This window comes from Arvicola amphibius, chromosome 7 (assembly GCF_903992535.2).
Source record: "Arvicola amphibius chromosome 7, mArvAmp1.2, whole genome shotgun sequence".
NCBI classification, from domain to species: Eukaryota; Metazoa; Chordata; class Mammalia; order Rodentia; family Cricetidae; genus Arvicola; species Arvicola amphibius.
This window is the reverse complement of record NC_052053.1, coordinates 105156282-105170498: the sequence shown is the minus strand read 5'-3', so window position 1 is coordinate 105170498 and position 14217 is coordinate 105156282. Positions and strand designations below refer to the sequence as shown.

The window sequence follows — 14217 nt, the reverse complement described above, 5'->3', positions numbered from 1 at the left end:
CCGCCGAGGGGGGCTCTGGCGAAAGAATCAGAGTCTATTGGCTTATGGGCCAGAGTAGTTAGTTATAGATCACAAAATGGAAAGGAGGAAGGCCACTGAAAATCTCCCCTTTATGGCAGGTAGTTGCTAGGGGTCGCTAGGGAAGTAGGTGAGTTGTGAGAAGGGCATGTGCTAGGTAAGCGCTTTCCTAGTCGCCCGAACCTCAGGTCCATAGGGCACAGAGGGTGAGCATCCAGACAAACAGGTTACTTCAGTTCTCAGAACCTGGTGGCTTTAGCTTGGAAATTGTCATTTCCAAGGAAATTGTTGAAACCAAAACAGAGGAGTTTTACCAAATGGAGTAGCCATTGCTAGCGGTTCTGCAGTGTAGCAGTAGCCTGATTCATTGTTGGCGAAGCTGCTCACACTGTCTGGTGCTGCCTGTTGCTCCTGGGCTAAAGGCATGCAGTGTGATGTCTTCTACATGCTAGTGCAATGAAGCAGGCGTGACATAATATAATGTCTTCTACATGCTAGTGCAGTGAAGCAGGCATGACGTAATGGTGTTTGTGCATCTCACTACACAAGAGATTTAGTGACACAAGAGTGTCGCTCCTGAGCAGGACACGACTGAGAGGGGCTGGAGGACTTTCTGTTTGTTTGCTTTTTGTTTTGTTTTGTTTTTCTTGTTTTTTTTTTTTAATTTATTTATTCATTTTTTTTAATTTTGAGACAGGGTTTCTCTATGTAGCTTTTGCTGTCCTGGAAGTCAGTCTGTGAATCAGCCTGACCTCGAACTCAAAAAGAATACACTACCACTGTCTGGTTGGCAGACTTGTTTTGTTTTGTTTTCAACTTTTTGATTCTTGTTATTCTTGTCAGCTTAAAATACAAACATGTTATTTACCATATAAAACCAACTTTCCTTCCTGTCCTTATTCTATAAGCTTTTAAAAATTTTAATCTACTCTTATTTTCATATTTTACTTTTTAAACTTTTTATTTATTTATTTATTTACTTATTTATTTATTTATTATACAATGTTCTGTCTGTGTGTATGCCTGCAGGCCAGAAGAGGGCACCAGACCTCATTACAGATGGTTGTGAGCCATCATGTGGTTGCTGGGAATTGAACTCAGGACCTTTGGAAGAGCAGGCAATGCTCTTAACCGCTGAGCCATCTCTCCAGCCCCTTAAACTTTTTCTTTAAGACTAAGACACGAACACGCTCACTCCCTGAGAGCCAGGATCATCCCTGTCATTCCCCACCTTCCCGTGGGAGGTCTTCAGGGCAGTGCACACCTGAAGCTCTCTGGTGCCCAACAGGCCTTTTCTGAAGGACCTGAAGGACGGGTCCGAGACCGTTTTACATTGCCTGGTAACAAGAAGGAACGTGCCTACTTTCAAGAATTGGTTATGGGAGCCGGGCGGTGGTGGCGCACGCCTTTAATCCCAGCACTCGGGAGGCAGAGGCAGGCGGATCTCTGTGAGTTCGAGACCAGCCTGGTCTACAAGAGCTAGTTCCAGGACAGGCTCCAAAGCCGCAGAGAAACCCTGTCTCGAAAAACCAAAAAAAAAAAAAAAAAAAAAAGAAATTGGTTATGGGCCAGTGTCATTGTCTTTTCTATTGCTGTGAGTAGACACCGTGACCAAGGCAGCTTATAAAAGAAAGCATTTAATTGGGGACTTGGCTTACAGTGTCAGAGGGTTAGTCCATTATCATGATGCTGCAGAGTGGCTGGCGGCGGGCAGGCAGGCATGGCACTGGAGCCATAACTGAGAGCTTACTTACATCTTATCCACAGAGGCACCGGGCAAACACACCTCCCAGTCCTCCCTAATTTGATCACCAACTGCCATGAGCCTAAGGGGCCATTCTCTTGCAAAGCACCATAGCCAGCTAGCTAGCCCCATAGTTTTCTGGCTGGTGTTCATATAGTGTTTTGTATATTCGTTGTTTTACGGTCACTTGCTGGTCTGGGTTCTGCAGTTCATCTCTGTTCTAAACTTTTGGAACCAGATCTCAGACTGAGCATCTAGCCCCAGGTTCCTTTTACTAGTTTTGTCAGTGGAAGCCAACTTAAAATGCAAGGTCTTATTTCATTTCCTCCTTTTTTTTCCAGGTTTCTCGATAAGCAAATCAGCTTTTAAGTAGCCCACTTCGCTTTTGTTGTGGGATGTTTTCAAAAGCTTTGACAGTTTTAAAAACTACATGGGACATATTGGCAACTCATAATCAGAGAGCCTCTTTTTTTTATGGCTCTTTGAAAAATTCATGTTTTTTATAATGAGTCTTAGATGCAGGTGTACAGCACTGATGGGGGCTCACTGCATCAAATCAAATGTCCTTTTGCTGTTGTAAAGTCTCCGATGTCAGTTTAATGACTGCTTGCTGCTTACTAACAAGTGTTACATGAGTCACAAAGAGCATTTCTGGAAGTCTCGTGTGGTCACTGGGGACAGCAGCATAGCTAGAAGCCTGCCCTGCCAGGCTTTTCCTGAGAATAGGAATCATCTATGTTGTTTGTTTTGATGAGTTTTTAAATTATGTCATTAGAGATGTGTTAATTGTTTGGGTGTGTTCTGGAAAGAGGCATATGCTCCACAGAGCCTAGGAATCGGCGTCTTGTCATTACAGTAAAGCTCTGGTTAATGGGCCCACATCGCTGGAGGCGGGGGTGGGGGTTGTGGGGAGAAAGAGCAAAAATAAGACAGTGAGACTAAAGGAAAAATGACTAAGCGGAATGTGCAGCTCACTGAATGCTGAGCTGGTAGTCAGCAGACAGTGCAAAATGAGGAACTGGTTTGTGTTTTAAGTAAAGTTTATTTCTTTTGATTTCTCTTTTAATTTTTAAAGCACTGTATTTTCATTTAAGTACATCTTGGTGAATACAGAGCAGTCATTTCCTTACTATCTGTAGTTGGACTGCTCAGAGACACTCCCTATGACCGTCTGACGGAAGAAATCTGTAATGAGATGTCGTGAAAAAGAACACGTTTGGGGAAAATGTAATTCTGTGTTTCTTTTATATTTTAGTTTCTTGCTGCTGCTAGTTGCTTTCCTGGCTTCTTACTCAGTCCATCTCCTGCTCAGTATGTGCATTCAGACAGGTGAGTACCATGCTATGCTCTCACTACACCCGATCAATCCCTTGAGTTTGTTTTTGCATAAGAAGTGAATGTCTCGGTTCTAAAGTCGGAGAGTGATGGTGTAGCTCCGTGGTAGCGTCTATATTTAGCAAACACCAACAAGACCCTAGCTTGGGACTCCAGCATCACACACACCGCTAAGAAGCTAATTTCCAATAAGCACACCATCATTAGTGGTGTGGTGAGCAGTCTTGTTTCCTTGAGGTGAGGACGAAAACCAGTGCTCTTTGTCACCTCCCTTATCTTTGGATTCGATTGGTGTTGCAGTCCAACACAAGCTTTAACTCTGCATGCTCAAGCTTGACTTGCTCTCACTGGTCAGAAGCCGAATATATGTACAAAATAAAATTTTTTAAGTGATGTTATTCTAGGCTCAGACAACTGAGAATGATAAAGGTGATTTTTGAGAATTTTAAGACTCTTGGGAGCAGAGTTCTTAACCTGCCACTCTATTTTATTTCCTTTGTTTACATATCAGAAATTCCTATCTTCTTGGGTTTTTTAATGAACAGGCTTTGTAACAAACAGTTGGGTGATTTTTTTAAAAAGAATTATTTATTATGTATACAGTGTTCTGACTGCAGGCCAGAAGAGGGCGCCAGATCTCATTACAGATGGTTGTGAGCTACCATGTGGGCGCTGGGAATTGAACTCAGGACCTTTGGAGGAGTAGCCAGTGCTCTTACTTTCTGAGTCATCTCTCCAGCCCAATGAGATGATTCTTATGCAAAACCACCTTAGGATTTACATCTCAGAGGTGCAACTTGTACCAATAGTTGGGTGGCTTTGATCACCAGGCTTCCGGATGCCCGCCTCTACCCTCAGGCAGATGAAAATCCCGGAAGACGGTGAAAGGCAGCTATGTAGACAGCGGGGTGCTATCGCAGCACCCCGAGTTCAGGAGTGGTGCCTTTAGATAGCATTTGTAAATCTTGCCAGGAATATCAACTATAGAATCTTACTTCTGTGTTTGAAAACAGGTCTTTAAATTAGGATAGTTCTTCTGACGTTGTAATATATTCTTTTGATAGATGCTGTTAAAAGATTAAGGCTTTAGTCAACTGTGTGTGGCAGTCAGTTTTATTTCAGTTATTTGGGAGTTGTATTTAAATTTATGGAATTTTAAAAATAATATTCATTTTATCCTTTGGACCATTAAACCTTAAATTTCTGACACTGTTGTTCTTTAACTCTGGGGCACATAAAGTGAAAACATCTGTTTCTCTTTTCCTTTCCTTTTCTTTTTCTGTAGCTTGCTTGGGCCCGTGAACTAATCTCTCATGGTTCTCCACTCATGCTGCCCCTCTCTCCGCTGAGCGATTCCTCAGTCCCTGTAAAGCTCTCAGTACAGGTAGGCTTCTTCTCAGCGCATGCGTGTGAGACTGGAGAGGAGCACCTTGTTTCTCTCACCTTAGCTGACTATCATCAAGGGGTTCTGTGTTCAGATGGAGTCAGTGGTCAGAAAAATGAGCTATTTTAAGTCTTTATGAAGGATAATGTCTTCCCTTTTTGTCTAGAGTTAAAAAGAGAAGAGGAAATGTCATGTTTCTAAAAGGAAAGGGTCTGTTCACATGAAACGCTCTTACTGGGAATTTTAAGCAGGTTGTGGTCTGCCAGGACTTCTCTTGGGATCAGAGGGAGGAGGCATGTCAAGGTGTCATATGCCCCCAGCCTTGTGTGTTGACTATAAAACAGTCTCGCCGACACTTTCTTCCTAGAATAAAACAGAATCGTGAATGCAAGATGTCAGATCCATGGTGAATACTGAGTTCTCCCTGGGACAGAGTCTCAGAGGACCGCAAGGTCTTACACATGATGTAATCTCAGGGCAGATGGCCGCTGGTCATTGTGTGAAAATATGGCTTACACTCTGGGATTCGAACAGTTGCCTCCCTGCCCTGGCCTCCACATCGCTCTCAGGAGGGGAGGAGGGCTCTGGAGCACTGCACTGCTTCTGGCTCCTCGTCCCTACTGCACACCGCATTATCACTGGTGTGTGCTTCAAAGCCTTTCATTCCCCAGACTCCATTCCATGTGTTCATTCTCTGACCTTGTCTTTACTGTTTCCCAGCTCCCAAAACCTCGCTCCCTATGGTGGGAAGCATGACAGGTGGGCAGGCAAGGCAGGGTGCTGGAGTGGTAACTGAGAGCTTACATCCTGATCTGCAGACAGCAGGCAGAAAGAAAGCTAGACTGGACCTAGTGTGGGCTTTTGTCACCCCCAGTGACACATCTCCTCCAACAAGGCCACACCTCCTCATCTTTTTCAAACAGTTTCACCACCTGGAGACCAAACCTTCAAATATATGAGCTTATGAGGTGCTGTTCCCATTCAAACAACCACATAGCCCTGGCTGGCCTGTAACTTTTCTTTTAAGATTTATTTATTTGTTTGTTTGTTTTATGTATATTGGTGGTTTGTTATGTATGTCTGCACCCAAGAAGAGGGCAGTGGATTGTGAGCTGCCATGTAATTGCTGGGAATTGAACTCAGGACCTTTGGAAGAGCAGCTGGTGTAACTGCTGGGTCATCTCCAGACAGTCCTGTAACTTCCTATGTAGCCCTGGCTGGCCTCCACGCCCAAGTGTTGGCAGTAAAGGCATACACCACCACGCCCAGCTCCCTTCACTTTCTTACCAGCAGTGAAAACTCAAGACTCTTTAAAAAGAGCATTTGTTTTATTAGTGTGTGCTCAGCAGTATCATAAGAGAGCTACATTTGTAACCTCCTAACCACTGCAGGAGGTAGATTTTTGTCATATGTGTCAGACAGTAAAAGATGCCATGGTTTACCCAGGGCTGTACAACCAATTGGTTGGTTAGAAGACCTGATCTTGCTCTTCACAGCCCCAAGTCACATACAGTCTGCTACCATTTCCCACCATGCAAACCGTGAAGCTTATTTTCTGGAAGAAGTTAAAGAGAATTCTGCTTTGACGCTGAGTCATCTTTCTGAAGGCAGAATGTGAGCGGAAGGCGAAGCTGAGGATGAGTCCCGCTCACAGTCTGGATGCTGGCACGGGCTTCTCCTCTCATCAGGGATCAGAGGAGTGCTTCGTATAGAATTTCTTCTGCCCAAAATAAAATACCTCCAGCTACAAATAACAGGGGCATCTTTCAAGAAAGACATGGTTGCTTCCTGTGTGACTGTTGTGTGATTAAGCCTGGCACTCATTAAGCCGGAGCATCTGTTTATTTTCTCAGTACCTTACAGTTTGTCAGGGGGTAGCCGAAGAACTGGAGAGGTAGGAAGCAACTGGCGGCTTCTCCCTGTTCTCTGATCTTTCGGGTTCTTACCACAATAGTTGACTCCCGATTTGTATTGATAAAGTTTAATTAGATTAACGCTTCACAATCCAGAGAAAGATTCATGCTAAAACCACTGAAAGGTTACAGAAACAACAGTGAGATGCCTTCGTAAATATGCCTAGGTGACAGATCAGAGCAGTGTCACAGCGGATGCTGGAAGGGTGGGAGCAAGGGGACCTGCCAACTTGTTTGTAGCCACCCTGGCATGCAGCTGACAGGCCTTCATCATTGTTGTTAGTTATTCATACCAAATCGTACTTGTACCACAGAGTCTGCCAGGATTACCCCCTTCACATTTACCCAAAGACTTTTATGTCCACACAGAACTTGCATGTAGATGTTTATAGCAATTTTATTGATCATTGCCAGGGAGTGACTAAAATACTCTTCAGTTGATGACTAACTAAGCAAACAGTGACATTAAAACAACAGAAAATTATTTTGTACTAATAAGAAATGAACCACCAGGCCCCAAAGTAGCATGGAGAAGTCAGAAAAGCATGTTATCAGTCTGGTGAAGAAACCACATACTCCAGAGTTCTGCATGAAGTGTATACACAGAAAATGAAACCAGTGCCCTGAGGGGATAACCTATGCTACTTGTTCACTGCAGTGTTATTCACAGAGCTGAAATAGCAACACCCTGTGTGTCTTTAGGTAGATGGATAAACAGTAATCTGTATGTGTATTGGAATATTATCCAACCTTTGAAAGCAGGCTCAAAGGGGAAGTCTTGCCAGCACTGGGAGCATGGGGGAGCTTGGAAGATATGACAGTGATAAGTGAAATAAGCCAGGCAGAAAGAAACACTGCGTGTTCCCGCTTTATGTGGACACCAGAAAGGTTTAGTTAAAAAAAATAATAACAAAGCTGCTTGCCAGGGATACTGGGGGAGGGAGGGGAAGAAGGTGAGCTCTTGGTTGAGGGACACAGAGTTAAGCAAGATAAGGGAGTCTAGAGACCTGATGTACAGTGTTAGTTGTAGTTAATAGCAAGTTTATTGGAAATTTGCCAAGAGAATAGATTTCAGTTCCTCTTACCTGAAAGAGAGAAGGAAGGAAGGAAAGGCTGAAGGCCTGTGGTTGTTTCCTTGAATATCATCATTTCAGTATGTATATCAGAACATCATATTGAACACCTGAAGTGTTCATAATTAAGAGAAAGAAGAAATGAACCCAAAAAGATTGTGTATGACTTGGTTGCAGCTGTATGACACTGGGAAGGGCAAAACTACGGAGAGAAAAGAAGTCAGTGGTCACCAGGGCTTGGGAGGGAAGGATGCATGCATAGGAAGAGCATGGAGAATCTTAAAGGCAGAGGAAAGGGGCCATGGGATAGCATAAGTGTAGGTATACAGTTTCCAAGATCCACAGACTGTCCAGTGCCAAAAAGGGAACCTTCATGTCAGCTGTGGATTTGGGTGATCTTGACAGGGCAGAGTTCCTTGATAGTAACAGAAATACTGCTGTATAGTAGGACCGTGGCATGTGTGGGGCAGGAATATATCACAGCCTTATACTTTCTTAATTTTGCTGAGGTCCTAAAAATATAATCTGTTGAAGAAAAGCAAAGGGCAAGAGAGATAATACAGAAACAAGATAAAAAGTAAAAAATTGATAATAATGCATTCATAAAAGCCCACAAGGCCTCACCCTATTTAAAAAGCAACAGGTAACTAAGGGATGCCGAGAGAGGGAGAAGGAGTCTTCCCCAGGGAAGAACAAACCAATTGGTTATCCAATACCAAATGGTCAGCCCTGAAAACATGCATGCAGGAACATTCTAGAGACTGAGCAGGCTGTATTAGTGTTTAAGAATATGGATGTGTTTGCATACGTGTCTGTATCAGCAGTTAGTGAACACAGAGGCCATGAATGTGGAAGAGAGGAAGGGAGGGTATATAGGAGACTTTAGACGGAGGACAGGGAGGGGCAGTGACGGAAAAAAGAGTTTTAAAAGGATCAGTGAATGAAGGTCTCTTCTTCTAGAAGGAAAACATGGGTTCTGAGTGACAGTAAGGAGAAGGGGAGGAGTCAAGGTCACTAATGGGGGTGGGAACACAGAAGGCAGAGGTGGTTCAAATTTTAAAAGAAGTTTATTTTTGACTATGTGGATGTTGAAGTATGTGTGGGTAGACTGATCTTGGACCTGAGACAAGATCTAAGTGTTCATTCCTTCAATGTTCTTACATCTGTTAGGAATACAGAGATAATCAGTTCCTTGCTGAAAAACTCAGCACCATGGTTCTCAGCCTGAGGGGGTCGCTACCCTTTGGGGATTGCCTATCAGATATCCTGCATATCAGATATTTACATTATGATTTATAACGGTAGCAAAATTCCAGTTATGAAGTAGCCAGAAAGTAATTTTATCAGTGTGAGGAATTGTATTAAGGATCACAGTGTTGGCAAGGATGAGAACCACTGCCCTAGCAGGAGAAACAAGTACAGGAGCTAATGATATATGTTGTAGTGTGCTAAGTATGGGGACCAGGTGTGAAGTCTGGGGGGCAAGTGAGGAGGGAAGAGTGTGTACTGTCTGCTGGGGGAAGAGTCAGGGAATATTCTAGAAGACTGAACTGAAAAGGACTTTAGCATATCCTGTACATTGTACACAATGTGCCCGAAATAGCTTATTACTATAAGTGAATAATGTACAAAGGAGGAAATTAGATGGTAGACAAGTCTTAGCCAGAAGAACATGAGGATTTTGACCAAGGAATGAGAGGCCCACCGGGATGGTTAAAAAAGAAAAGGTAGGTACCAAAATCTATTGCTTGTTCTGTCCAAAGAGAATTGTGGTCCTTCCTAGAGCCCATGACATAGCCTGTAACTCCAGTAAAGAGAAAATAACCCAACTATCTTCTTCCTGACTGTGAAGCAGTGGTTTTTCTGGTTTGCTTGTTTTTAAGCCGTCAAGTTTGTAATGATTGGTTACATCAGCCATGGTGAACTAAACCCCACTCACAGTAAGAAAATGCCACAGCTAGGAAATAACAAAGAAAAAACCAAAGGCCTTGCTGCTGATGCGATTTTTCCTTTAGAAGCAGGTTCTTTGGTAGTTCCAAATGGTCTCTTAAGAGTGGTTCCTGTGTTTGTGTGGTAGCTGTGTTCCTGGAAGTTGAGCTTATATCCAAACCACTAGCCATCATTCCCATGGCATCTGCCATGCCTGCGACAGAAGGATGTCTAATGAACCCTGGAGACAGGTGGTGAGTGGAAGCATTAGAGCTATGAAGACATTGTATTTCCTGGCTCAAAAGTTAACATGCATGGCAAAAATTGTGTAGTCAGCTAGGCGCAGTGGCACATGCCCGTAACCCCAGACACAGTCAGGAGGATCCAGAGTTCAAAGTCAGCCTGACCTACAGATGGAGCTCCTGAATGGCAACGGCTAAATGACAAGTAGTCAAAAGGACCTTTGAACTTACCTTATGTAGTTTATAACAGAATGTATGTGTTAACCATCCACATAGCCTTTTCCAAGAAAACTGACCCCTGAGCTTTTTTTGGTTTTATTATGCCCAGCATTGATCTAGGTATCATGGGAAGATTGTGAGTCCCTTTCAGGCCATAACAAATTCCATTTGAGACCATGAAAGACTTGACCAGAACCGCTGGAGATGAGGACGACAAGGCCTGTTTCTCAGGTCATCGCTCTGCCGATGGTTGTTTATTAGGAAAGGTAGTCAGGCATCCAAACTACATTTTCCTCTATTTCTCTTTTGGATTAGTGAGCATAGTGTAATGCCCTCAGAGTTAATTGAGTGAATCAGTTAATTGAGTCAGCTTCAGTGAATTACTGTCCTTGTGTCCTGATTTTTATTACTGATTCTCGACTGGGCATGACCTCTCCCTCAGGGCATCTGGCAAAGGTTACAGACATTTCTGGTTATCATGCCCAGGGCTGGGGTGGGTGGGAGCAGGCTATTGGCATCAGTGTGGTAAGACCAGTTGAACAGCCCACAGTACACAGGCAACTCTATCTGACAGGACTGCGTGGGCCAACATAGCGGTCAGGCTGTATGACTGTGGGCTAGCTTGTGTGTGTGTTGTAGATGCTCTGATCACCATTTTACCCAATGTTAGGGTAAGAATTTTCTTGCCAGAAGCTCTGCTTTCTGCCATTGGCTAGAGAAAAATGGGTGTGAGTTCCTGCAACATTCATTTGTATTGTTAGGGTGTTTGCATATGTGTGTGTTGGATGTGAATGTGTGTACCGCGGTACGTGTGTAGAGGTCAGAGAACAACTTCATGGAGATGGCTTTCTGCTCCCGTCTTTCTATACTGGTTCTCATTATTGTCTTTATTAAAAACTGCATGCCTGGAACTGCAGAGAGGACTCAGGAGTTAAGAGCACTGACTGCTCTTCTAAAGGACCTGAGTTCAATTCCCAGCACTTACGGGGTGGCTCACAACAGCCTGTAACTTCAGTCCCAGGGGACCTGACGCCCTATTCTGGTCTCTGCATTCACCAGGCACAATCACAGTATGCTGGCAGACATGCAAGAAAAACTTCATACACATAAAATTTTGTTGTTTTGAGACAGGGTCTCTCTACGTAGCCCTGGCTGTCATGGAACTCACTCTGTAGACCAGCCTAGCCTCTAACTCACAGAAATCCACCTGTCTTTGCCTTCCAAGTGCAAGGATTAAGGATGTATACCACCACACCCAGCTAAAATAAATTTTTTTGTTGACCCAATAATATGTGGGAGCATGCAGACTCGTGAGGTGGAGCATTTCCTGCTTCATTCTTTCCTGACTTCTTTTGGCAGTTGCTTTTCCTTGTTTAAATTATAATCTTATGTTTTTTGAGGGTTTTTTTTTTTTGTCCTTCATTGCAAATGGTGAAAACTTAGCTCAGACATCTCAGACACTCCCCTCCCCACCACTGAGCTCCAAATCTACTGAGTAGTTTCTCACTCCTCATTTTATCTGTAACTACAAAACACACAAATCCTTGCTTTTGTTTGCATTGACTTTGGAAAGTTCTTTTCAGCTGTTTCTCTCCTGCCCATAGAGCATGTCCTTTCCTTAAGTCAGTGATTCTCAACCTTCCTAATGCACTGACCCTTTCATACTGCTGTGCTGACCCCCAACCATAAAGTTGTTTTGGTTACTACTTCATATCGGCAATTTTGCTACTGTTAGGAATTTAATGTAAACATTTTTGAAGGTAGAGGTTAAAGGGGTCATGACCTACAAGTTGACAACCACTGCCTTATGTTGTCAAAGTAAGTATCATTTATTTTGTGCTTTATAATGACTTTTAAGCTGTTCATGTTATCTATAGATTGAGTTTAATAGTTGAAAGCCAGTGCGTCCATTAATAGACCATGACTGTGTAAATTATTCATTGCACAGCTAACCAGTAAATTGGGAATCCAGAACATTTCTACATGCACAGTATTATAGACTCTGCTGCCAGCTGAAAGAATGCCACTAGTATTCTATCATTCTGTTTTCTTTCAATGCACAGAAAGATTGTTAATCATGCTGTAGTCAGTTGGCACAGTGCCACTGAAACGTATAAGAGTTCAGAAGTCTGAAAATAGTGAATATTCAAGAACAGAATGCCCTCCATGTGCTGATAGAAAAAAAGAGCAAGGAGAAAATGATGGAAAACACAAGGAAGGAAGAATTTCAGAATAATAAGAGTACTTTCCAAATGGCCAACTTTCTGAGCATTGAACTGTGTTTGGATAACTTGTGTCCCTCAGTCCACATCCAAGGATAATATTGCTTCTGCTGGAACTTGGGCTTGTACTGTAACCAGGGTTTATTAATTGTCCTATTTCATTGAGGAAAAAATGCAAAGCAGACAGAACACTGGACCAACTAGCTGGAAATGCTCCACTGTTTCATGGGAAGCAGCTTTCCAATGGTTCCTATGGAGGACGGGGGTCTTGGGCCTAGTGCGCAGTAAGGAAAAACAACCCATTTACTGATTCAAACTTGTAGCCTCTCCATTCTTTCAAAGCACAGCATTGATTTCTTTATATCAAATATCAAAAAATGATTTCTGAAATACATTGCTAGTAATTGCTCCAGCTATTAAAGAGGTTTGCTCCAAGCGCTGCTTGTAGAGACTGCATTAGTTACACGATGAATACCTTTCCTATGCAGTCGAATATGCCACTCCTGTAGCTGGTTAGCAGCAGCTTATTTTTGTGTCTCTGAACCATCTTCTAAGTGTTTGTAAGCCTTTAAAATATATGAAGGAGCAAAGAGAAAAAAAAAGAACAGGAAAGGGAGGAAGGAAGGAAGGAAGGAAGGAAGGAAGGAAGGAAGGAAGGAAGGAAGGAAGAAAAAAATCCCTTGCTGGTAAATCAAGCTGCAAATTCCTTAGCATTAGAAAAAAGGAAAATTTCAGTTTAGCTGCAAGCTCTCAGGTTTATAGAAGTGGAACTATTTTTTAAATTTATTTATTTATTATGTATGCAATGTTCTGTCTGTGTGTATGCCTGCAAGCCAGAAAGAGGGCACCAGACCCCATTACAGATGGTTGTGAGCCACCATGTGGTTGCTGGGAATTGAACTCAGGACCTTTGGAAGAGCAGGCAATGCTCTTAACCTCTGAGCCATCTCTGCAGCCCTAGAAGTGGAACTATTGAAGTATTGTTTGGTTTTTGGTTTTGAGGCCACCTAGGGGGTTTTGCTTTGTTGCCCAGCTGCTCTCAAATTCTTGGGCTCAAATGATCCTCCTGTCTCAGCGTCACTGGTAGCTGGGATTATAGGACTGTGCCAATACACTTGGCCTTGTAGCTCTTAAAAATAAAGTTTCGCCTTTATTGTTCAAGTCATTATAACATATTTGAACTCCCTTCCTCAAATACAGAGAGCAAAAGGAATATGACTGAAGACTCACTCACCATTTACGTGTTTTACTTTATAGTTATATTTGAATCCTGTTTTTTTTTCACTTAAAATAATATTGGCATTTTCTTGTTATTATAAGTGAGCCTTCATGGTTGTAATATTTCATAAGATATACCTACCATGATTTACTTAACCCCCTTATAGAGCATTGAGGTTGGCCCTGTTTTTCCAGTGTAAATCATGGCATGATTAAATATTTAATGAGTTCTCTCATTTTATTCTTATCTCCTAAGATAAAAGCTTACAGGTTCAGATGTTTTAAATATTTTAAAGGCTCATTGTTCTAACTGCATTCCAGCCATCAGATCAGTTTATAAACTTCACCAGCATTTGAAGAAACTGCCCAAGCGACGGAGCAGAACTTGAGAACTGTTTCACGCGCTGCCTCCGTTCATAGGCTGAGATGTGGAAGAAAGCACTCGGCCGGCTGCGACCTCATTCCATCTTAGCAAAGCCTCAAAGTAAAGCCAAAGCCATTATTCATTTTCATGATGTCTCAGGCTGGGGAAAGTGCTTCTAATTTTTGCAACATAAAAGAGGTTTGATGACAGGGACAGAACTGAGCAAGGACCCAGACATGCTGACGGGAAGGCTGGAATTAGGGCCGGAGCACTAGACTCAGTCTCCATTTAAAAGCCTACTGCTTTTTCCTCTTTAGTTGGGGACTTAGTGTTGAGATATTTTTCCGAGGCTGAAGAAACAGCAGAACAAGAAGGCAGATTTGAAATTGCGATTGTCAGGAGCTGCAGCTGGAGCTGTCCTCATTAAGCTGCTAGGTTTTCTGTGTTTCCTGGCACAAGCAAGGGTTGAATTTTAACTTTTAAAATTCAGAGTAAGTGCTTAGTGCTTGATTTAGAATGGAAATATCTGTTCTCTTTAGAACTTTTCGGTATGTTT

General features: G+C 42.8%; 1 protein-coding gene across 2 annotated transcripts in view; it reads left to right on the top strand.

Moving 5' to 3' along the window:
- The window catches only part of Slc38a6 (solute carrier family 38 member 6), a 60523-nt gene that overhangs the window by 1964 nt on the left and 44342 nt on the right, over nucleotides 1–14217 (top strand). For both annotated transcript variants that reach the window (XM_038335883.1, XM_038335884.1), the window contains exon 3: nucleotides 3018–3091. In XM_038335883.1, coding sequence (XP_038191811.1) covers nucleotides 3018–3091 — 74 coding nt within the window. The remainder of the gene's footprint in view (nucleotides 1–3017; nucleotides 3092–14217) is intronic.